We start from the raw sequence: 23,026 nt of genomic DNA, 5'->3' as shown, positions 1-23,026 counted from the left end.
GTGTGGCTGTCAGTTGTGTTTGTCAGTTTTAAAGGGGCAGTGGATCCTACAGGAGAACCGTCATTACAAAAAATATTTTCTGTTTTTTAGATAGATAAACGGGACAAAGATGTTCGGAGTAAAACTGATTATTTTCTCCTTCGTTGTGATCAAGGTGACACCCAATGAAATTGTAAGTAAACTTTATTCATCTAGTTAAGAGGACTCAACCAATCATTGTTTCATGTTAAAATAAGACAATTAAAGTGATTTATTTCTGATATTTCTTTACAGAACCTGGAGTGTCGTGAATTCCATGGTAGGCTTTTTCATGATGTTCATTGATCATAAAATTTAAAGTTTGTTGTATTTATTATCAGCAAAGGGATGGCAAACATCACATTCTCATAGGCTACAGTAGGCTTATAACTGTGTTTAAATAATTTGCTGTTGAATGAGAAAAGTCACCACTGTGTTTTCTATTGGTGTTGCCAGCTGACTGGAGTTTATTTATTAGAGGGAAGAGATAAAACGTTGGTCAATTTGAGGTTCAATTCCTCTTTCCAGAGAAATCATGGGGGTGTTCTTGACTCAAGGCTGTACTGATTATCTTCCCAGATTATATTTTAGTGTGAGCGGTATAAAGTTCCAGTCTTAGCATTTGTGGTCTGTCCGGAGATTGTCAGGGAACATGTCTGACATTTAGAATTTAAGATCTTGACGATTACATCATAAAAATGGTCTGGTGGAAGTTTAAGTGTGTGACTGCAATAACCGGGACATACAATGGAGAGGACAGTAATAAGTACACCAGTAGACAGCTCTCTCTGAAGAACAGACAAGGTTGTCAGCATCTCCCCAAACATATTGTTGTGGAATTTTTCCCATTACCAAAGAGTGAAAATAAAGAGTGAGAAGATCTATTCAGAAAAGAACCCTAAGATCGATCTGGTCTCAATGAACATTTATTCAAAGGCAAAATAAGCGTTCGAAGACCCCTCTCTCACACGGTGAGGAGAGAAAGAGGCCACAAGAAAAGGCAAACATGAAAACTTATACAATTCCATCACACTACACAGAGCACTTCCCCATCACGCCACATAGAGCCACTGCCCACCTGGCAGGGCACAATCTATCCCCTAGTGTGAGAAAAGAGACTAATTTACCATCTCCCAAGGCTGAGAAGGAGATGGAGTCTAGTGAGAAAGAGCCTGGGTGACTCTTCCCACATGTACAAACAGTGAGGAACAGAATAAAGGGAGAGAAATGATGGAAAACAAAACACCCAATAGGCTGTGCATGTATTCTAAGACATTTCAGATACATTTTATTTGACAGATTCTATGATACCTTTGTACAACGCATATAGTACACATGGAGTAAAATTTTCCATAACAATCCTCCCTTTTGATTACATGTTAATCACACCATATGATACTTGGGAAAATTTCTTAAATGTGTGTGCAGTCACACACATTTAGGAAGAAAGAGCAGGAGTCATTAAGAGGGATATTACACCCAAATATGTGCCTTTGGGGTCTTGACGAGTAATAGAGGTTGAGACCATTATTATTTTTAATTTTTTTTCTACATGTACACTGATTGAGATTGAACACAAAAAGCATTAGTCGGTGCAGTAATGGTGTGAGGATCATGAAGAACATAATAACTTCTGTCCCATTCTTACTTGGGGGTAAGATTCAAAGTCATTTCTTTTCCAGTGAAAAGGTTGAGTGTGGTTGCTTTTCCAATGAAATGGTTGAGTGTGGTTGTGTGAGAACGCTTCGAACACCTCAGAGTAATTATGGGGCTGGATTAGGGGTAGCTACTGGGCTCTCCAGTGAAGAGGCGGCAGTGGCTGGCGTGAATCCAAGTGGCCATCTCTGCGACCTTCAAACGGTGTGGGTCAGCAGAACCTGGTACGGACCTAACCGGCGCTTGGACTTTCAGTGGCGGTGCCTGTGGTCCTTCACAGCAACCCACTGTCCTGGCCAGAAGGTGTAGAGCGGTCCAGAGGCCGCTGGAACGGGTAGTGCAGCTTTCACGACAGAAAGGGACCGTGACAGACTTTTGCAATATTTCAACATGTTACGTTTTAATAAAGCAATAGATGTAGGAGTTAGTTTTGTGCTGGTTTCCCCTCCAGTGTTATCTGGATGTTCATACAATATTTACACGTGTGCGTGTACGCATTTACATGAGAACTAGCGGGTGTGCTTTTGTCCATGGTAACTTGGTGTCTTCACAACATTTAGCCAATTTGCTTTTTAAAGTGCTATTTTCACGCTAACAGCGCCACCTGACTGTAGATGGGAGGCATAGTGTGTTTTAGCTTGAACCCCTACAGAGCACTTACTTCTTGTTCGGGCTTTCTTAATAAAATGGATGCCATTATCACTGTAATTTAGGTTTAGGTATATCCCACCATGGAATGATCTCTGTCAAAAGAGCTTTTGCGACGGCCCTTCTGTCAACATGTTTAGTTGGAAATGCTTCTACACCAATGGAAAAACATGCAAACCACAGTTTAAAAATAGGTTTTCATTCAATTTCAGAGAAGAGCGATGTTTTCATAGTGCTCCAAAGTCATGAACTACTCCGAAGGGATAACGGGAGTTAGTGTAGATTATGACCGTTTTAGATGCTAATTTTCAGGCCTCAGTTAAAGCCACAAGTTCTGCTGTTTGTGCAGAGTAATAAGGCGACAGTGAGCAAGAGGCCACCACATTGTTTTTAGAGCAGACAGCGTATTCTACCCTTTTCAGTCCAATGTCAGAGCAGGAGGGGAAACCATCAATGAATGAGATTAGGTCAGGGTTAATCAGCGGTCGGTCAGAGAGGTCAGCACGAGGTGTGCAGACCTGACAGTGAAATTGGGGAGGCCAAGCAAGATGGTGGAATAGTGCAATCACCTGGCAACAGGCAAGTGTCATGCATTTTGATCAAGCAAAATAATTTAAACATTACGAGAAACATTGACTGTAAGATCGGAGCCAAAAATGTCACTGCTGCTACAGCTCTAAAAAAAAAAAACAGGAAGTTCCACAGCCATAGGGTCAAGTTTGGATGAAAAGTAGGCCACTGAACGGAGTTTATCACCATGCATTTATAACAAGACAGAAGAGAAAAATCCTCCCTTTTCATCCACCGTTTGAACAACAGAACAGGAGGGGTCAGGAAGACCCAAGGCATGTGACGACTGAGACAGGGCTTGTTTTAATCAGAATCAGAATCAGTTTTATTGGCCAGGTATGTTTAACACCCAGGGAATTTAATTCAGTAGACTGTGCTCTCTCTCTACAAAGTAAACATTAAATAATAACAATTAGCTAAAATATAAACAATTGCTCGAAGGAGCGCTCAGCTTCAGGAAGAAACATGCAGAGAGAAACCGTAAACTCTAAACAATCCTTCCTGAGGCTCCATCAAGGACACACAGATAGCCACCACGTCGGAGCTCCAAAACAATGTTGTTAGAGTCAGTCTATCAGAGGATTGTTTGTACCATTGTTTTCCATAAACATGGTCAAAGTCGTTAGACGCATGAAAGGTGCATCATAAGTCAATAAATTGCTTGAATTCTGAGTCAGGAGCAACTTTTCTTTTGTCATTTTAACAAGTTGCTGGGTCGATTGTCTTAACTGTAGTCTCAACTCATAGATATATTTTAGTTCAAATGGGGCCCATTGGACAGCTGTAACACGTGTCAGGATCATCATCATTAGGTCTATGATGAGAAACCAGAAATGAAAGACGTAGCTGAAAATCTTTAGATTAGAAACCCTTTCTCTAATGGTTTCCCCAGAGGCAGATATAGAATAGATATATCTGCCTCTATATCTAATTGGGGTAGACAAAATAAATCTGTGATCTGTGATCAACTTGTTGGAATGTTACAGTTGTTGTTGTTGTTGTTGTTGTTACTGTTACTGTCATCTCTTGTTCCAGATGTTAAACCTCCTTCCAGGGCAGACTCTCCATCTGCACTGGCAGGCTTAAAAGTTGAGCTGGTGACATGGGAAGGAAAATATATGCTGAACGTAAGCTGGGCAATAAACATTGATGGTAGGATCCAACACTGTTGATAGGTCCTCAAAACCCATTATGTTTTATCATGTTGACTTTAACAGAGATTGCCAAATATTTTTCTCACAATAGAGCTTTATCTTACATGCAGTCGCCAGTTTTGATTATCCAATATTTATTTTGTGCTCACAGTGATCTTGTCATTCATCAGCTGGCACAAAATATATGTTATTATTTATCATCAGCCTATTTATGAGATGATGACAGACCAGTCAGGCTTTAAATGATAGTAACACAAGTAAAGTGCAGTCTGTGGGTCAGTGGTAGAGTCTGTCGTCTCTACATCAGAAGTCAAGGGTTCAAGCTCCTTCAGTCACGTGTCCTTTAGCAAGATACTTAACCCAGAGTTTCTCCCGCTGCTTTGTCAGCAGTGTGTAAATGTGTATGAGTGGGATTAGTTAATACTTTACTTTATTTCTGTCATCAGCCTTACACAAGCTCAAGTCCATTTATGAAATTGAGTAATCAGTATGAATAAAAGCAGAAAATGACTAAGAGTTAACAGATCATCCCTGCTGTATTTTCAAACAGTAAGATTAGAGAATACTGATTTAGAATGGTGTTAATGTCTCTCTACAGCTAGTATTAAATATCTAAGAGCCACTTCGATTGGCAAGCGAAGTGATCCAGTACCATACCATTGTGAATACCACCCACCATTGGAAAAGGCCAACCTCACTGGGTTAAAGCAGGTATCATAGATGGATTCATGTGCAGATTTTAATCAATGATTGCCTTGACAGCATATAAGAAAAAAATGACAAACTACCATGAATTTAAAAAAGGTTAAATGCAATGCATGTTTGTTCACCTTATCATACCTAGATATGGTTCCATCATTTGATAGAAGCCGGCAGTGGCTATGCATTTATCGAAGCAGCCAATATCCCTCGGGCTCAGAGTGGGATCGATTCCAAATATGTCACAATAACAATACCTCCTCCAAAACCCTGTAAGTACATTTTCATCAAGTCTTCATTGTTTTAATATTTGGCAAGACTGTCAATAGTCAAAACAAAGGCAGGTCAATGTTAAGTTACAGAGAAACTGTTTGATATTAATTGATAGCAAAAAAAACGTCTTTAAGATCAATTTAAAATAATTTGTAAGCATGTTTTATTATCATTTATTGCTTTTGTGTTGCTTTATACAAAAATCATTTGTGTATTTTGTTTTTAAATCAAAACCATCTTTTCTGCCTTTTTGGTAGATTTGATAGCACAAACGACTCATGTTCCTCCAGGTAAGAAACATATTGTATATTTTTAAGTATGTGACTGTACAACTGATGTACAGTGTACAGTGATGTTGGTTATGCTAGCTGAAACTGTTCTTCTGTTTTTACCACAGTTTACTCTACAGCTTCAGGTAGGACTCTTTTACAGAACAAACTGCCCTTATAAATGACTGACTTACCTTTAATCTCAAATTTAGTACACTGGAAAGTGTTTCATAGTGCTGTGTTTATCTTTGCAGACTTGGGACAGGAAACTATCCTCCCCGATGACAAGCTAACCAGCATAGTCATCGCCATTTTTGGATGTCTGGCTGGTTTGATAGTCCTGAGTTGCTTCTACATTACATGTAAATACTTTAAAAGTGGGAAGGGAATGACAGACAGCCATAATGCTGAACTTAATATACTTTTTAATTGTCTTGATCCAAAAGTTGTCAACCTATTTACAAGGACCTTTCTGTCACATTGCAAGATACTTTAACTTTTAACTAAATTGCAAAACATCTTCTTACAAACCAGCTCCTAGACTTTAAGGTTGGATGATACTGTAGAGGTACTTAAACTTACCAAGCTTGGGCTCAGTATAAACTCTCTGTCTCGATAATATAAAATGTTTGATGGTGTTGCCTGATGCTTCTCATGAATACTTTCTTACTCTCCAGATAAACACTTTGGGGCCAATTTGGGGAATTCATTGAGCTGCAAGGGTGGTCACTCCTCTCCATTGTTACCTGTCTCTGTCCTTGTGGTGTATCCTGCTGAGAATTCAGCCTTTCAGAACGCGGTGGTTGCCCTGGCAGAGTTTCTTCAGTGGCAAGGTGGCTGCCGTGTTGCTGTCGACATTTGGCAGCAGGGCAAAATCGCAGAGCTGGGGCCAATGCGCTGGTTGACAGAACAAGCAAAGGCTGCTGATCGAGTTCTCATTGTCTGTCCACAGGCAAAACTTGTAAGTTATGTGGTATATAAAATTATTGTATATTTGTCATGCCTGAGTATACAATGACACCAAGTTACAAGGATTAGTGATGATAAAGACTTTCCATCATTTTTGTTTTGGCATCATTTACAAATATGTGCAGATCTGTAGTGTTTTCTTTAAAAGGTCAAACAAACTGAAATGGAAGTCTCTTTCTTCTCTCAGCCATTTTCCTACCCCAGCAACCTGCCAAACTACTGCTCCCCAACACATTCCATCCCAGCTGCAGCTCAAGACCTTTACCCCTTGGCCCTCAACATGGTGGTGAAACATGCAAAAAGCTCCACAGACTTGGCTAAATTCTGGGTGGTGAGACTGGGTGACTGGCAACAGGATAAGTGGTGTAGTAATCTAGTACCAGAGTTAAGGGCCTGCAAGACTTTTTGTGTGATGAAAGACTTGAAGAAGCTGTGCATGAATCTTCATGGGCAGGTGCAGGAAAACAAGAGGATTTCAACACTGATCTTAAAACCAGGGATAGCTTACAGTAAAACGAGTGTAGAGACATTAAGGGAAGCTGTGGAGATGCTAAAGGGATATTAGCTCTCTTATTAAGAGGTAGAGACATTTCAGTCTGAAATTTCAACAGTTTTAACATGTAATGAAATTGATTCACAAACAAAAATGATTTCTGAGAGCAGTTAAATATAGTGAGAAGCTGGCTCTTTCCTTTTGCATGATTTTTAATAATATTAATATTTCTGCTGCAATTACAAACATAACAGAAATACAGCATTGTTAGAGTGACAACTCTTGTAAGCATAATCTGTTAAGAAGGTAATAGCAGATTTGAATTTGCATCAATGAGTTTTAAATTTGTAGTCAAAACATGCATGTACAAACTTTCACTGTAAAAAGTTGTTTATAAATTAAACTTGCCTTGCTGTAAACTGTTTTTCTTCAGTGCAGGATTTATCCCTAAAGAACAAGACAATCTTTATTTACTGTTACTCCTTTGATATACTCCTTTAATATTGGGGCCACCTTAAGTGATGATGAGATTCTCCATATCAATGTGTTTGGCGCTTGAAAATGTCTTTGAATTTCTCTGCCTTTAATCCGACATAATCTCTAAATTTGATCATTGCAACTTCTTTATCAGAAAAGCAGCACTGCAGAGCAATACAAAAGTGTGTCATTAGCATAAAGTTACATTTTAGAATCAGAAACAACTGACACAAAATCTATCATATGCAATAAAGATTTTTTTTTTAAAACAGAACCTTGTGGAACACCATTGTATCAAAATCAGATTCAATAGTCCCTCGTGCTACACTGCTGTATACCCATGAAATAGTTCTTAAAACGGTTGTACACACATTTATCAAAACCAATATTATCTAGCTTTATAAGAGCGTTGTCATGACAGCAGGAAAGCTCTCCAGTAACTATCTGGTACTATACACATACAATCTGATATTATCCCCCAAAATGCCAAACCAAAACAAATCTGAAATCATGTTTCATGTGTAAGATAAGGAATGATCAAACTCCATCCATTTGAAAATGTTACATTTAGCATTTAGGTTTGTATAATGATAGATGGGCCTTTCTCAATCTCTTCCCTCCATTTATGGGAGGGCACTGGCTCTAGGATGCAACATAGAAGTGCTACAGGTATGACTGTATTTTCTTTGAGTGGAATATGAATACAAATGAATGAATGACTTTGGTTCATGTAAAACAACAGAAAAAGACAAAAAGTATCAGACAAGAATAAACAATAAAAACAAAAAAACTGTTACGCCTGTGTTAATAGCTCCTATTTCCTTATTTTTTGTTTTAAAAACCACAAACATCCTACTTGATTCCTGCCACCATGTGGATCCACCAGTTGGCCTGTACTGTCCAGCCCAGCCGTTCACACTCAGATATTTGTTGTAGGAAATGCTCTTTAGCATCCGTCTCACTCTGTTTTTCTTGAAGTGCCTCACGCAAGTAGAGCATGTCCTCTGCAGCACTCAGCTCTGGGATACCGGTCAGCAGCATGAGAGAGAAGAGAGTGACCAGCAGACGAGAGTGGGAGCGCAGGGAGAGGTAAGCTTGGGTGCATGTGTCCTTAAATGAGCATTAGGGAAAGATAATTGAAAGAGGAGAATGAGGTCAAACATAATGAGTAAGCATGCATCATTGCAAGTTATAATAAACAATTTGAACAGTGGTTTTGCTTATTTGGTTATTTGTTTATTTAAAAGGATCCCCATTAGCTGACGCCAAGACGACAGCTAGTCTTCCTGGGGTCCAGTCCTGACATACAAAAAAACATCAACAACAACAACAACAACAACACTTAGGCTATTAAAAATAAAGATAAAAACAATGAGATATCGAAAAGCAACATACATTTTCCTTGTGACATAACACAACCTTTCTCAATCAATAATCAAGATGGTATTATGGCTTTGAGAACAAATACAATCTTAGTCTCTTTTTAAAACCAGTTTTTCCCTTGATATTACGAATCTCAACTGGAAGATTGTTCCAAAGCCCAGTTGACCTGTAGGATACAGTCCTCTTCATAGCATTAGACTTAGGTCGACTATTTGCCCCTCTCGTGTAATGTGAATGTGTATCTGAGCAGTAAAGTATTTTATCATAAAGAAATGTAGGAGTCTGAGTATTGATAATTCTGTGAAGGTATATTAATAAATTAGCAGATAGTCTATGCTTGACCATCAGCCAAGCAAGACGTTCATGCATTTCTACAGTGCTAGTTCTTGCAGAACAACCAAGAACCAGTCTCGCAGCCTTGTTTTGAGCAACTTGCAATTTATATAGAAGAGAGTTCGATGCAGCTGCCCATACAACTGAAAACCAATGTACCAATGTACCAACAACACGACTAAGCAACTGTGAGTTAAGAAAAGGTGCACATTTACGTGTTATAGCAACAGCTCTACCCATTTTGGCAACAACTTTGTTGATGTGATCAGACCACGACAATGTGCAGTCAAGCCAAAGTCCAAGAAGCTTCACCGTTTGTACTTGCTGTATAGTTTGACCATTTATTCGTATAATCATTTTCGGATTATGTGATAATCTATACTTAGAACCAGATATGATACTCTTTGTTTTTGATAGATTTAGAATAAGTTTATTTGTTTTGATCCAATTAAATAATTTGCTAATCTCACCAGACAGAACCTGATTAAGCTCTGAACATGCAGGGGCTGCATAATAAAGAGTAGAATCATCTGCAAACATAGTCAATGTTGCTTTGCTGAGTACAATATCATTAGTAAAAATTGAAAATAACAAAGGTCCAAGGCAGCTTCCTTGAGGTAGTCCACAGTCAAGGTACTTACTACACGATAATTCACCATTAAAATAAACTTGTTGCGACCTCTCAGACAGATAGCTTGTAAACCACCGAATAGCAGAGGAAGTAAATCCATAACTAATAAGTTTATGAATCAAAATGTCATGGTCAATCACATCGAATGCAGCACTGAAGTCAAGTAATATTGTACCCACTAGCATTGAGTCATCAATTGCTATCCGACATTTGTGTCATTGCAGTGCAGGTGGAATGACCAGACCTATAAGCATGTTGGAACTTTGAGGTTAAACCATTGTGAGAAAAGTAATCTTGCACTTGCTTAAATACAATCTTTTCCAATAATTTACCCAGGACAGGCAATATGCTAATAGGCCTACTATTCTGACCACAGAAAGTTAATTTTGCATCTTTAGGTAAAGGAATGATCTTGCCCTACTTCCAAAGCTTCGGACACACACCACTAATGAGACTAATTAATCTGTTAAATATGTGACACATTGGTTTACAAATATGTGCAGCTGATAATTTCAACAGCCTACTATCCAAGTTTTCAGTTCCAGCAGACCCCCCACAGTCAAAGAGCACACAGCAACATTTCCACCTGTACAGCATTAACCTGATAAAAATTTAATTTGCACTGTTTATCTTTCATAATACATTTTCTTATCAGCTCATCGGAGTTGGAATCAATTGTACAATCCATTTTCTCTCTAAGTTTAGAAACCTTGTTAACAAAGTAGTCATTGAAATAATTTGCGATCTGTGACGGTTTAGTCAAATAAACTCCATTCAATTCAACAAAAGAAGAACAGGTAGATTTTCTTCCCATGATTTCATTGAGTACATTCCACATTCTTTTACTATCTGTACCACTATCAGCGATTCTTTTTTGAAAATACTTTTTCTTTTTCACTCTGTTCACCTTGGTTACTAGATTCCTTAAAGTACAATAAAGTTTTCTGTCTGCGAGAGAGCTAGAAAGAACAGCAACCTTTTTGGCCTCATCTCTGTGAGCCATCAAACCCTTTAATTCTCTGTCAACCCAGGGAGCACCTTTGACTTTAACAGTAAATTTCTTTAATGGAGCATGATTGTTGACAACTCTCATGTAAAGATCCATAAATAAATTAAGGGAGGTATCCACGTCATCAATGGCGCATACTAAATCCCATTTAATATTATCCAGTTCCTTTAAAAAATTCTCCTCATTAAATGCCCTATAAGTTCTTTTCGTAATGATTTTAGGACAGGCTCTAGGTAGCTTTGTTCTTCTGGAGACAGCAACACAGTTGTGATCATTGAAGCCAACTGTTACAGAAACAGGTGATGAGCACAGATCAGGATTATTAGTATAAATATGATCAATACATTTTGATGTTAAAGATCCTGAACTATTACTCGAGATTCTTGTGGGTTGATTAATTATTTGAGATAAACCACAGGTGTTTGTCATAGATTTAAGTTTATTCTTAAGAGGACAATTTTCAGATAGCCAATCGATATTTAGATCACCCAGCCAGTATAGCTCTCTATTTTCCTCTGTCACTTTGTCTAGCATGTGAAACATCAGTTTGAGAGCCAGACCATCTATACAGCCGGGGGACAGCTACACACATACATACATACATACATACATACATACATACATAAATATATGTTGTTGTTGTTGTTGTTGTTGTTAGGGTTGTTGTTGTTGTTGTTATTACTATGTTTTTATACACAAATATTAAGCTCTCACCCTGAACTGCTGAAAGTAAAGGCTGTTGCCACCTTTGACTCTGCCCATGACATAGAGAAAGTCCGGTGTGAGGACGAACGGTACACGCTCCCTGTTGACACCGAGGAAGTGTTTTGTGTTCCCCAGGATGTGACCAAAGTCAATGTGAAACAAGTTTCCTGTGAAGAATAGGACAAAACAAGTATTTGTGTCTGTTAGAAAAGTATACACATCAGGTTTTATGATTTGATTTTTTTTTTTTTTTTACAGTTGTCAAGGTTTATGTTATTTAAAGTACTTTTTTTAGTTCATGGTCATAATTGTAAAATAAAAAAATCCAATCCCCAATCCAACAATGTTTTACAGTCAGGTGAAATAATCACTCTTAGATCAGTAGAACAAACATTATGAAGAATATTTGCAAGGTGCCATACACGTATATGGAAAGAAAGAGTCCTGCTTGATCAAGACAGAAATTATTCAGGAGTGTTCTCCATGCCATGAACTGAATCTTTAAAAACACATTTGTTTCAACATAGCAATGATAAAGACTTGTAATGGTTGATAATGTTCTTTTGACAAAACACTAATTTAAGTAAGCAAAGTAAAACTAAGTGTTTTAAGATTTGATCATTTAAAAAAAAAAACCCTGGCCATAGTCCCATCTGCTCAAAACGTTCTCCTGTTTGAGTGACCTTCTACTTTACAACACATACGATTATTTTTTTTCTGTGGTGCCAGCACATTATTTTAACATGCCATCCTCTTATAATACTGCTAATATGTTGCAGTCATTAAACTAATCTCACAGTTGTTTGTTGACTTCACAGGCTGTAAACAGGCAGTCAGGGATTGGAGTAGGGTTTTTCATGCTATAAGTGTTCATACCTTGAGCTGTAATCATGATGTTGTCATTGTGTCGATCTCCGATTCCTAATACATAAGTGGCCACACAGTAACCGGCACAGGATTTCACAAACCTGTCCACGGTCTTGTAGTGCTGTTGATTAAAAAGATCAAAACAAGGAACCTGTTACCAACACTAGAATTATTTACATGCAGGACATTAAGTTTGAATAAAGGGTGAAAGGAATAAATGTCAATTGATCAACCTTTATTCAATATTGTAAAATTATTCAAAGATTATTTTTAGGAACAACACTTATAATGCTTTTTTGCATCTTCCTTTGACAGCTATGCACAGATGACCTAGCGTGTCATTGAGACAGAACCTGATTCTACTTACGATTTCCTGAAAGGGACACTTGGACTTGAGCCACTCAAAAAGAGCGTCATTTCTGAAGGCTCCAGTTGTTACTCCATGGCTCCTCTGGATGGAAGCAATTGTCACTGCATTCCTCACAATCTCGATCATGCCTGTGAGTAGAAACCTTTTCTGTAGATTTGGGTTCTGATGCCCCCATCTTTAGATTTTGTTCAGTGCATTCTAGATGTATTGTATGAGTCTGAGTACATGTCTTGAGTACATTATATATTTAATTCATTAACAGCAGATTTGCAGAGTGAACATTTGGAAACTATATCTAAAGATCTTAATAGACTACAAGGTTTAAGTCGTAAAGTGGTTAATACCTATATTGTGTCCTGTTGAGATGCAACCATATGGAATTAGGTTAAGGTCCAGAGAATTCTCCTGCCAGATAGAGTCCATCAATGCCAGTGTCTAGACAGGAAGATACAGTGCCAGGCATCACATATCAAAAGTCATAACATATTCCCCAACATAAAACTCTGTTTTGGCTGTAAGAGGAGTTATTGTTGAAGACAATAAAAGTCATTGACCTGGAGGACCAGCATGTCCTGTCTGAGGTCATCGCCCTGTTTGAAAATGATTCCCACAGGTGTAGATGGGGTTGGAGATGGCATGGGACAGAACTCCAGCCACAGTGGCTTCTTTTTAGAGGCCATCACTTTGCATTTGTCAAGCTAAGGAGAGGGAGAGAGAGAGAGAGAAATGTAAAGTTGTATGTATTTTATATATATATATATATATTTATATATATATATATATATATATATATATATATATATATATATATATTTTATGGTTTTATGCCCTTTTTGTCATAAGCACCCCTGATTTTCGCTGCTGAGTCTGGAAAGTGCATTAAAAATATTTTCTGAAACAAACTTTAGAAAAAAATTATAGTCAGGGATGAGGTTGAAGATTTTAATTTGTGCTCATTTAGGCTATTCAGCATAAGTGTGTCAAGTTTGGTGAAGTACAAAGAGATTGTGACAACATGAACACATTACAAAAGAATAAACATGCCAGACACATTACACGAATGTTCTCACAAGTTCAACAAACAAATTCAATAGGATGACTCACCAGTATATTCCCAACTTTAATGCGGGGGTCCAAAGGCAGCACAAACTCATTTGGCAAATCAAAGTTTCGAAGAAGCTCTTGAGCCTTGAGATGAGCTAAAATACAAAGAAAATTATCATTTAAATTTAATGGATTTCTACAAGATACAGACAACTGGAAAATATCAAAAACTCTCACACATCTGATTAAGTAAATGAAACATACAAAAGTAATCTGCCTGAAATATACTCACAACAACTTAGAACACACTTAAGGATATTTGGATGCATAAACTTTTTCATTGATTAAAAAACTCTTAAGTTTTCAAGTGTTTCAGTGAGATGTATAAACTGCAGTCTTTAATCCCTGTCAACAGTGATAGAATAGTGTTATATTTTTTTAGTTTTCAAGCACAACTATTGCTTGGTAAATGTCACACTTCCACTTTTTTTTATGTGTCCCACCTGCACTAGGAAGGTTGATCTGGTCAGGGTATAATTGTTTAATCATTATGGCCACCTCCTGTAGGGAAACCACAGCCTGGACTTGTTTGGTAAAGCTGTCAATCATTGCCTGACCACAGCCCAAAAGGTAGGCCTCAAGAATCAGAGCCATGCGCTGGCGGAAGTAAGGGCATCCTGCCACTTCAGTGCGAACATACCAGAAGAAGAAATGTCCGATTCTCTTGCTCTGCAGTGAGGGATGACAGGTGATGTTAGCTTCAGAGATTCAGATCAGGGTAAAGTCTGAATTCAACAGTTTTGTTTTTCAAAATGTCTCTCTGTCCAACAGAGAAAAGAGCAGATCTAGACTGCGCTCTTGAAGCATGGCTGTCAGTAAACATCTAAAATTTTGAGCAAATTACATGAGGTAATAATGGATGTTAACAATAGGTGGCACTATGACAATGACCAACTCATGTAAATACTTCAGATTAGTACTTCTTTCAAAGGTTTTAACTTGTGATTAATCTGTTGGTGATGTTACTTTGAATGCAAATTTGAAATCAGGAGCAGAGCAAATATTCAACTAAAGTTTTTAACTGACTCCTCGAAACTGGCAGCGCTATGATTAGAAATGAATCACTACATGTATAACTGTTCAGGCTGGCACTGTAGTAAAAACCTGCACAGTTTGAAATCCTCACTGAAGCTTGTCATTTTCATTAGTACAAAAGTATCTTGTTTAAGTAAACAACATACAGAGGATATTCAAGTGAGATGGAGCTTGTCGTCCACAAATTTCAAAACAATAAATAAAAAACATCTTTGAATTCAAATTCAGATTAAGTATGATGTGTTGTGTACAAGGAAGAATTAGGGTGCTGCTCGTCTCACCCGCAGAGCTCTTTGGATGAGATATCGAGCCAGGAAACTGTCATGATAAGGTTCCACTTTCAGGGTCTGTGTGGAAAATCATAAGGAACAAAAAACTTTAGTATGAATGCTACATTCACAGTGTTTCTCTAAAAGAGCTGATACTTGATGCTTTTGAATGAGTGACTCAAAATGTATATGTTTATATGAAGCATTTTATATCTATCACTCTGTGTGTGTGTGTGTGTGTGTGTGTGTGTGTGTGTGTGTGTGTGTGTGTGTGTGTGTGTGTGTGTGTGTTTAATACTTCTTTTCAATAGTTTATATACATATACATATATTTGGAATCATTGCCAAATTTATAAATGTCGATATTTTTTCTGAAAATAAATGTCTATACTGGTCTCTTTTTTGGTGGTTGCATAATGAATTGCATAGTATTGACTGACTTTCAGACAGGAGAAACTTTTTCCACTTTTGTTTAGATAGAAACACATTACCTGCACCAGCTGCAGCAAATACTTCAATACATCATCATTGGAAAGGCTCTCCAATCTTTTGACTGCAAGTCTCCTGACATTCACATCAGCAAACTCCATACTTAACAGCTCCAGGGCCACTGTTACATCGAGTTCCTTGGGGTCCAGGGTCTCCAGTAGCAAGTGGACATCCTCAACCACTTTGCAATTCATCCAATCAACATAACGCAGGTAATGAGGTAGAACGGAGGAATTGCAGAAGCTGTCCTGCCGGAATCTTTTCAAGCCAACTCTGTCAGTGCGAACAACACAAGGTGTTGATCCTGCAGTGTCTTGTTGAGAATTTTCATGTGAAGAGGAAGAATCTGCACTCGATGAGGTGGAAGGAGGGGAGGGGGGCGCATAGGGGACTGCATCAGAAGAAGCAGTAGACTTTGTTAAGTTCAGGTCGTAGGTGGAACTGTCAGAGCATTTAGAGGGGCCAAATCTATTTGGGAGAACAACAGGGACGCTGTAGTGGTCCAGATGGAAGCTGATAGCCATGCACTCTGCTTTGTCTGGGTTGGTAGCACAGGACAGTTTTTCTGCCTGGTAGGTGATCGTCTCTTCCTCCAGGTCAGGATCTGACCACATGTGAAGTGTGAAGGGGCCCTGACAGAGAACAGACCTGCAGGGTTGATGGAAAGAATTATTATAAATTCTTGACAAAACATTGTTGTTCATAATATATACATAATATATATTTACATAAAATATATTTACATCTACAATAGTTATCATTCTTTCCCAGTGTTGCTTATTTCCTGTGTTTCTTTAAATGTTTAAAAAGTTTATTTTTTAAGTTTTGCAGTTGAGTCCACCTCCTTTGTATTTCAACGCCTGTGACATTTTGCAACAATTTCTTTCCTATAGGTACACATTTGTGACCCACTCAAAACAGCTCTCCGACATGCTTTTAAACCACTGATCTATAGGGAATCCCTTAACAACAGGCCTACAGTAAAGAACTTGAAAAATAAAAGCAACCAGACCTGTGATCAATGAGAAGAAGATTCACGAAGTAGAGCACCTTGCCTCTCTGTGAGTTTGGTGCTCTGTTTGCTGAAGACTCTGTCGACTTTGAATCTCTGTTCACTGAGGAGTTGTTACCACAACAAGCATTAATCGTGAAACCAAGCTTGGCTCCACGTGGCAGGTCCCTGAGGAGAATGTCAAACTCGAACCACTCATTCCACAGTACTTCATCTGCGAAGGTCTTGGAAACGGAGGACACTGAAGCCAGCACCTTGTTACCATATAGTATAGAGGTTTTTACATGGACAGACTGAGGACATTTGTTTGGAAGTACAGGGATATCAAAGCCGATCAATTTGACTCTGAGTTTTCTGTTGCAGTCCCATAGTGATATCTTAAAGATGTCTTCCAAATCCTTTCCCTCAAGGCCGAGCTCTTCTTGTGAGTTGAACTGATCAGTGGAACCATCAATGAGGGGCCAATCAATTAACTTGACAGTCTCATCAACAAGTTGTGACACAGGGACCACAGAGACGTGGAGGTCTTGTTTGTTCTTCATACACTGCCTAACCCAAAGGAAATTCCTGAGTGGGTAATCTCCAGATAAAAACTCTTCCCTGCCACATGTTTTTAAAACCAGATTTTCAGAAGTGTCATAATCAAGTTTCTGGTTGGCCATCACTCTTTGAAAAACTTTAAAAAGAACATTTGGTTTGGCATCGATATCGACTTGAATGCTGAAGCTGATTTTGCTCAGGTAATGGAGGGTGACAGGAAGCTTAACGTTAGGGTAGTCCTGTATGTCATTTGGAATAGGGACACATGTTATCCAAGGCTCTGTAGTGTATGACAGATCATCCCGTTTCTTAAGCTCTTGCATTCTCGGGGTTGCCAGTCTCCTGCGAGTGAATGTGAGCTCACCAAGTCTGTCAGATGCTTCTTCTTCAAGATTGTGCCCGGTCAGGTAAGACAGGCATTGCTGTTGTTTCTTTTTCGCCTCCAAATCGTCTGCCAAGATTGGTTTCACCACTATGTGTGCTGAAAGCTGCCCAGTATCATCATGCGACAATGGAATGTTTAATGTCCTGATAGCATCACTGTCATTATAGGCCTCATACCAGTCTTCCCCTCTGGCATAGAGTAGAGTGTATTTCTCTGGATCCAGTATTGCAAGTGGGTCTGGATGGCATTTTTTTTCCTGAGCCTGATGGCAAAGAGACCGATGTTAGAAAAATACTCCCTGAGGATTTATCTTTTATTAGTTTAAATTTAGGACAGGATGCTTTAAACTAGTTTACTAGGTTCTGTGTTTGCCATGTTCATTATCCTGTCTTTGTTTGAAAGCATGCTGACATTTGTGCATTTTAGGATGAGGGCAATATAAAGTGTGATATAAAAAAACTTGTCATGGATATCCATTCAATAGTTGTTTGTCCAAAAGCTACTAATATATAATATTAATTGAGGAAAACCGATCGGTCTGTCCAAGTAATGGGAATGCCACCTTACTAGCATCACTAGTTTTCCTGAATCTGTCACCTTTTCTTTGAATGTATTTCAAGCAGAAAAATGTGTGATTTATTATATATGTGGACTCTATATACCCTTAAATGTGAAAAAAGATGCATGATTAGAAAGAGGAGAAAAATGATAGAACAACCACTTTTTATTTAAAGACCATCCAATTATGCATTTGTTTCAAATGCATAATTGGATGGTGCTTTAACATATAACACAATTATTATGTATTGGCGTTTGCTTACCCGCATACAGATTCCTAGGCGTAGTTGGTAGATATTACACTGTGTGGGGAGAATGACTGACACTGACTGACGATCCATTTTGTAATTGTCATCCTTATCACTAGATGCCTGAGGCGGACCATCAGGCTTGAACTCACAAATAAACTTCAAGATGTTCTCTGAGCAGCTTTGGCTCAACACCCCAGAAAGGCAGTAAGAATCATCTCGACTGGCACGCCGGTTCCAGGGCTGAGCCGGATCCATCGATTCCTAACCAGATAAATTATAACTCAGTGAGTTCATATGGCTCTGATCTCTCTTTAGTAAGACTCACAGTTAGGTAAAGAAATGTGTTTACATTGCAGATCGTGTATTAATAAAGCATATCAATAAAAATGTAGCTTACCACGACAGGTGCTGTGTGATCAGATTGTAAGATGGAGTCTGTGTGAGTCTGTGCTCGTTTGAATGTCAAAGAGTATGTGTTCCCTTTTTCTGAATATGCTTTGTGACTTCCTCATTCATATGTACCACATTCCTCAAACAACATAATAGAGATGACAATCACAGAGCCTTTAATTACAATGTAAAACAGTTCACTTCCTTGTTCGCCTCTGACATTTTACCATTAGTTCATAACAGGTACATATCTCCTTTTACATATTTGCCACCCTAAAGGGACTAAACCCCAGCACTGTTTGCCTTACTGGTTGCCAGATTCAGAATTAGGCTATCAACGAAAAAGGATGCTTTCTCAAAACTAGGCCACCCCCTGGCTTTCTGAAACAGATTATGTGGGTGTTAAAATAAAATAGATGTTAGATGCTTTATTTGAGAGTGTTTTCTGCACAAAATTAAATAATCCTGGGCCAATAATAAGAGGAGGTGAGGAAAGGCGAGGTGAAATGCAATGGACTTTATTAGTCACAGTGGCAACAGGCTACACAAGTTTAGCCAGATTTCCATCTCCCTGATCTGGTACCTACACTGGCAGTGCTGCAACTTCCGTGACCATATCTCAAGGCTGAAGCCAGCCAATCACAACCGATGAAATTTAAATAAGTTAACTGTTTCTACTTCTCCAAAATCATTATGTTACAAACTCCCACACAGTAGGTGGCGACATGCACGTGTAGCATTGATTTGTACTCTGTCAATTTAAAACCCAAGAAGAAGACTACTTCCGGGTTGTTGTTTATCCTGTAAGCAGTACGTGTATTTGACAGTAGCCTTTGCTTTCTGTAAACACGGCTACGTTGATTTAAAAATGGTGTACGTGTCCAACGGTAAGTGTTCAACATAGTTTTTATCTTCACAGTTCATTTTACGTCTTTCTTTTCCGACTTGTCAGTTTTAACACTTCGCTCGTAACTTGTCATTTGATACAAACTGAGTTAGCACACAAACTTAGCAGGTTTATCGTGTGTGGAAGTGCTGAGCAAGAATCATAATAATACTATATTTACGTTGAAAGAGTTCAACTTTAAAGGGGAAAACCTCTGCTTCTTGTTTTCCTCAGTGTTTTTTTTGTGTTTATTGTGAAAGCTTCAAAATCTGCTAACCTTAAGTTGACTATGAGACTGTCACAGAACTTTTCTTCAGGCTTAATTACTAAATACACTTTATAACACTTTAGAGAAGTGATAACATGCTTTTGACTATTATCACTTTTGACTGGTTACGTGTCTATATGTTTTAAATATCGCTATAATCTAACATAGTGGTTATTCACACTAACCTGCTGTGTTTCCTCTCTGTCTCTTCTAGGTCAGGTCCTGAACAGCCGGACTCAGTCACCATGGAGACTGTCCTTACTGGTCGATCTTTTTTGGGGAGCTGTGGAGTTTTTTGGCCTTTTGTAAGTCACCATCAGCCATACTAATGTTTTCAATAGTAATATGAGTCTATAAACCTGAGCTAACTGGTGGACTCAACAGATATTTAAATGATCTGGTGTCTCTGTGAATCTTTACTTTGCTCAGCAGGGTTTCATATAACGTGTTATTGACTGAATTTTAACTTCATAAAACATGGAGCCCATGTCAATGATCTGCAATAATTTCACTGCAGATCAAGTGCCATGCAAGATCTTTAATTAGATAGTATTCTAACACATTCGTCATTTACATTGTGTCCATTAGACGGCAGTTTGATATATTTCCCAGTTGACAGGAGGAGCTGGGGATCGAACCGCCTGTGTTCCTATTGATGAACTACCTGCAGTATCTCGGAGTGTCCACAACTATTACAGTCACAATGCTTGTTTTTATTTTGTGTTTTGTCAAGTATTGAGACCAATGACAATTTTGGATCACCATGTAACATTTCTATCTTCTTCTTCTGTGTCCTCTTCCAGTTTTAAGACAATGATTAACCCCGACATGAAAAAGGACGGATACAGTGGTTTATCACGCATGAGTGATGGCAGAGGGTAGGTCCTCCACTGTTGCACACATTTTGGAAATGTACTACATGTCCCAGTATCCCCACAGAGGTTCTCTTTCTTCTGTAGCTTTCGAGGCATTCTTCATGCACTGTGTGCATACTAATACAGGGCAGCATTAGATGATTCTTTGACTGATCGTCTGCACAGACAAATAGTGACGCAAAATGTGGTCAAGTGGAACAGGTCTTTATAACAGATGACTACGACATGTAAATACCTATGTTAGTTACCTCCTTGTTATGTCTAGCGTGACAACTGAAAATTACCCTCAAGTATCTGACTCTCTCAAGCAAAGGGGACATGAAAAGTCACCTGAGATTGTGTCCATAACTTGAATCTGAAGCGCTTTTTATTTTCAAACTTATGTTTCACTGAGTGAATAATCACAGAATCTGTGATAAAAACCAATTATTACTTTTCTAATTGGTGTTGCTTTATTTGCAATCATGGCTGAAAGTATTAACTAGTACATCACGATAAATTACAGCCCCAAATGAATGCCCTCATTTGTTTTACCATGCTATTTTGTCCCTAAAGGCACAATGTAGGCATTATCCTTTGTAACGTCTTCCTGTAGTCACGGTGATGGATTGGACCGACCCTGCTGCACATTTAAATGCCTCATTTAAAAACAACTCCCACAGGTCATTCGACGAGTCAGCTGTGTGTTATCATGAGCGCAGAGACAAAAAGACAGGAGGAACGTGTGCCCACACGCTGTCTGCATGCAGGTGTTAACAATGTGTTTCATACAGGTTGTGTTGCTATGACTACAAGGTTTCAGTCTTCTTTCCATTTCCCCTTAACGGTTCAAAAAGTTTGCATATATTACTTGTTCCTCAGCATTTCTATGAGATATTTTTATTCTCAGCCGTCAGGTAAAATAATAAGTGAAGCACTTCACTGAGCACTTCTTTTTTTTCCTACTGACTGATTCAAATCTGAAAATTCTGACAATAACCACCACCCTGGTTCTGGGTGGCCGTACAGTATATAGTTGGTTACCATGGTAGCCAGATTGTAAAACTGAAGACTGTATTTATGCTCAACAAACCTCAGTAACCTGATCATCTTTGCTTGTATCACTACTCCCTTAGTGTGGTAAAATAGAGTAGTTATGAAGGACTGAGAAAGGTTTGCTCCAGTAGGTATAAGAATGGGAAAAAAAACACAGACTTATATCATGACCTGTGGAGCACCTTGATCCACTTTCTGTTCACTTTGTTTGCCTTTGGTTTCTGTAGTCCTCCTGGTCCCCCCGGTGGCAGAAGAAGCATGGGAAGAATAAACCACGGCGCAGGTCCCAACGCTCCACCAATGGGTGGAGGAGGATGAGGAAGGTGAATTACTTCTTTTTTTTTTTCTCCACATTGGAAAGCATGTGCAAGAGTTAAAACAGTACAACCAAGACAGAAAGTAAAACAGACAATAAAAATCAGGAAAAGAACAGAGACAGTAGAGCCACATGAGAAACAAACGCGTTTGTTCAGGCTGAGTACAGCGCATGCAGAAAAAAAAAAGCTCTTTGCATGACGGGGTGAGGTGCATTTAATGGAGCGATACCGTCTGCCTGAGGGAAGAGGAATAAAAAGACTTCATTCCAGTTTTCAGACAGATAAAGCTTTTTTTTTAATTTTTTTTTTAAAGATTTGTTTTTGGCCTTTTGCCTTTATTGTAGAGGGAGGACAGTGGATAGAGTCGGAAAGGGGGAGAGAGAGTGGGGAGAGACATGCGGGAAATGGGCCACAGGCCGGACGCGAACCCGGGCCGCCCGCGCGAGGACTGAGCCTCAATACGTGGGGTCGCGCGCACTGCCGCTGCGCCACCGGCGACCCCGATAAAGCTTTTCTGTGGAATGTGTATCGTTAAGTCAGACTGTGGTTTAAAGCTGTTAAGGCTCAAAACTTTGGAGGTAGTTTTCTTCATACTTCAACAGATACTTAGACACGAATTTGAAGAAAAAAAAGACAGCCTTCTCCGTTTATGTGCAACTTATCAACGGTCACGTTTCTTTAGGTAAACGCCTACACGTCCAGTGTAGGCGCGGGGCCTGGCACGGTGTCCTTTTGCTGAGCTCTAATCAGAGACTGTGACATCAGTGCTGAAGCCCCTCTTCACCTGCTGCCGCTGCCACCAGCAGTTTCATGACGCCTTTCTGGGAAGACCTACTCCTAGGGTCCAGAACGGCTGATACAGCAGCCATCCACATCACCCACCCCCCTTTCTTTTCTCCTCCTTTTGCACTGTAAACTTTCCTCATCAGTCTCCTTGTGTGTTACTTTTGGTCATAACCCCTCGATCTTGAATCATGTAGGTAGTTTGTTTTGTGTACTGCTCTTAAATAAAAAATGTCTGCTTTTCAAATGTGTTCCTGCTGTAAGTTTTCTTTTCTTCGCTCTTCGGAGAGCTTGGTGGTATAAGA

General features: G+C 38.9%; 4 protein-coding genes across 5 annotated transcripts; 3 read left to right on the top strand and 1 right to left on the bottom strand.

Annotated features, from left to right (window-relative positions):
• On the top strand, window positions 1-5,468 carry LOC306834226 (uncharacterized protein; the record flags this gene model as incomplete). The annotated part of the gene is made up of 7 exons (XM_079360062.1): window positions 1-172; window positions 274-298; window positions 3,928-4,044; window positions 4,645-4,757; window positions 4,891-5,017; window positions 5,276-5,308; window positions 5,416-5,468. Exons 1-7 carry the CDS (start codon window positions 110-112, stop codon window positions 5,466-5,468), a joined length of 531 nt encoding a protein of 176 aa, XP_079216188.1. The 5' UTR covers window positions 1-109.
• On the top strand, window positions 5,469-7,495 carry LOC306834225 (interleukin-17 receptor B-like; the record flags this gene model as incomplete). Its single annotated transcript, XM_079360061.1, has 3 exons — window positions 5,469-5,649; window positions 5,965-6,248; window positions 6,444-7,495. 3 exons carry the CDS (start codon window positions 5,469-5,471, stop codon window positions 6,819-6,821), a joined length of 843 nt encoding a protein of 280 aa, XP_079216187.1. The 3' UTR covers window positions 6,822-7,495.
• Window positions 6,944-19,973, bottom strand: LOC306833844 (phosphatidylinositol 4,5-bisphosphate 3-kinase catalytic subunit gamma isoform). 2 transcript variants are annotated; one of them, XM_079359428.1, is made up of 13 exons: window positions 19,897-19,973; window positions 18,180-18,428; window positions 16,434-17,620; window positions 15,424-16,069; window positions 14,945-15,010; window positions 14,072-14,297; window positions 13,629-13,723; window positions 13,079-13,222; window positions 12,869-12,959; window positions 12,522-12,652; window positions 12,164-12,275; window positions 11,297-11,454; window positions 6,944-8,336 (listed from the first exon to the last, which is right to left on the bottom strand). In XM_079359428.1, exons 2-13 carry the CDS (start codon window positions 18,420-18,422, stop codon window positions 8,079-8,081), a joined length of 3,357 nt encoding a protein of 1,118 aa, XP_079215554.1. In that variant the 5' UTR covers window positions 18,423-18,428; window positions 19,897-19,973; the 3' UTR covers window positions 6,944-8,078. The 2 variants fall into 2 exon arrangements, with proteins under 2 accessions (XP_079215554.1, XP_079215555.1); XM_079359429.1 differs by lacking the exon at window positions 19,897-19,973 and adding an exon at window positions 18,565-18,823.
• Window positions 19,282-22,972, top strand: selenok (selenoprotein K). Its single transcript, XM_079359439.1, has 5 exons — window positions 19,282-19,444; window positions 19,926-20,016; window positions 20,515-20,589; window positions 21,849-21,944; window positions 22,621-22,972. Exons 1-4 carry the CDS (start codon window positions 19,426-19,428, stop codon window positions 21,937-21,939), a joined length of 276 nt encoding a protein of 91 aa, XP_079215565.1. The 5' UTR covers window positions 19,282-19,425; the 3' UTR covers window positions 21,940-21,944; window positions 22,621-22,972.
• The last annotated feature ends 54 nt before the right edge of the window (window positions 22,973-23,026 follow it).

Source organism: Symphodus melops (genome assembly GCF_947650265.1).
Source record: "Symphodus melops genome assembly, chromosome: 13".
NCBI classification, from domain to species: Eukaryota; Metazoa; Chordata; class Actinopteri; order Labriformes; family Labridae; genus Symphodus; species Symphodus melops.
This window is presented reverse-complemented; position numbering and strand designations above follow the sequence as displayed.

Coding starts and splice junctions, on each gene's coding strand:
- LOC306833844 (XM_079359428.1), bottom strand. CDS start 18,422: ATGGATCCGGCTCAGCCCTGGAACCGGCGTGCCAGTCGAGATGATTCT. Junction 16,070..16,433: donor CTTCTTCTCATTGATCACAG/GTCTGGTTGCTT, acceptor TCAACCCTGCAG/GTCTGTTCTCTGTCAGGGCC. Junction 11,455..12,163: donor CATCATGATTACAGCTCAAG/GTATGAACACTT, acceptor TATTCTTCACAG/GAAACTTGTTTCACATTGAC.
- selenok (XM_079359439.1), top strand. Junction 20,017..20,514: donor GTGGAGTTTTTTGGCCTTTT/GTAAGTCACCAT, acceptor GTCCTCTTCCAG/TTTTAAGACAATGATTAACC. Junction 20,590..21,848: donor CGCATGAGTGATGGCAGAGG/GTAGGTCCTCCA, acceptor TGGTTTCTGTAG/TCCTCCTGGTCCCCCCGGTG.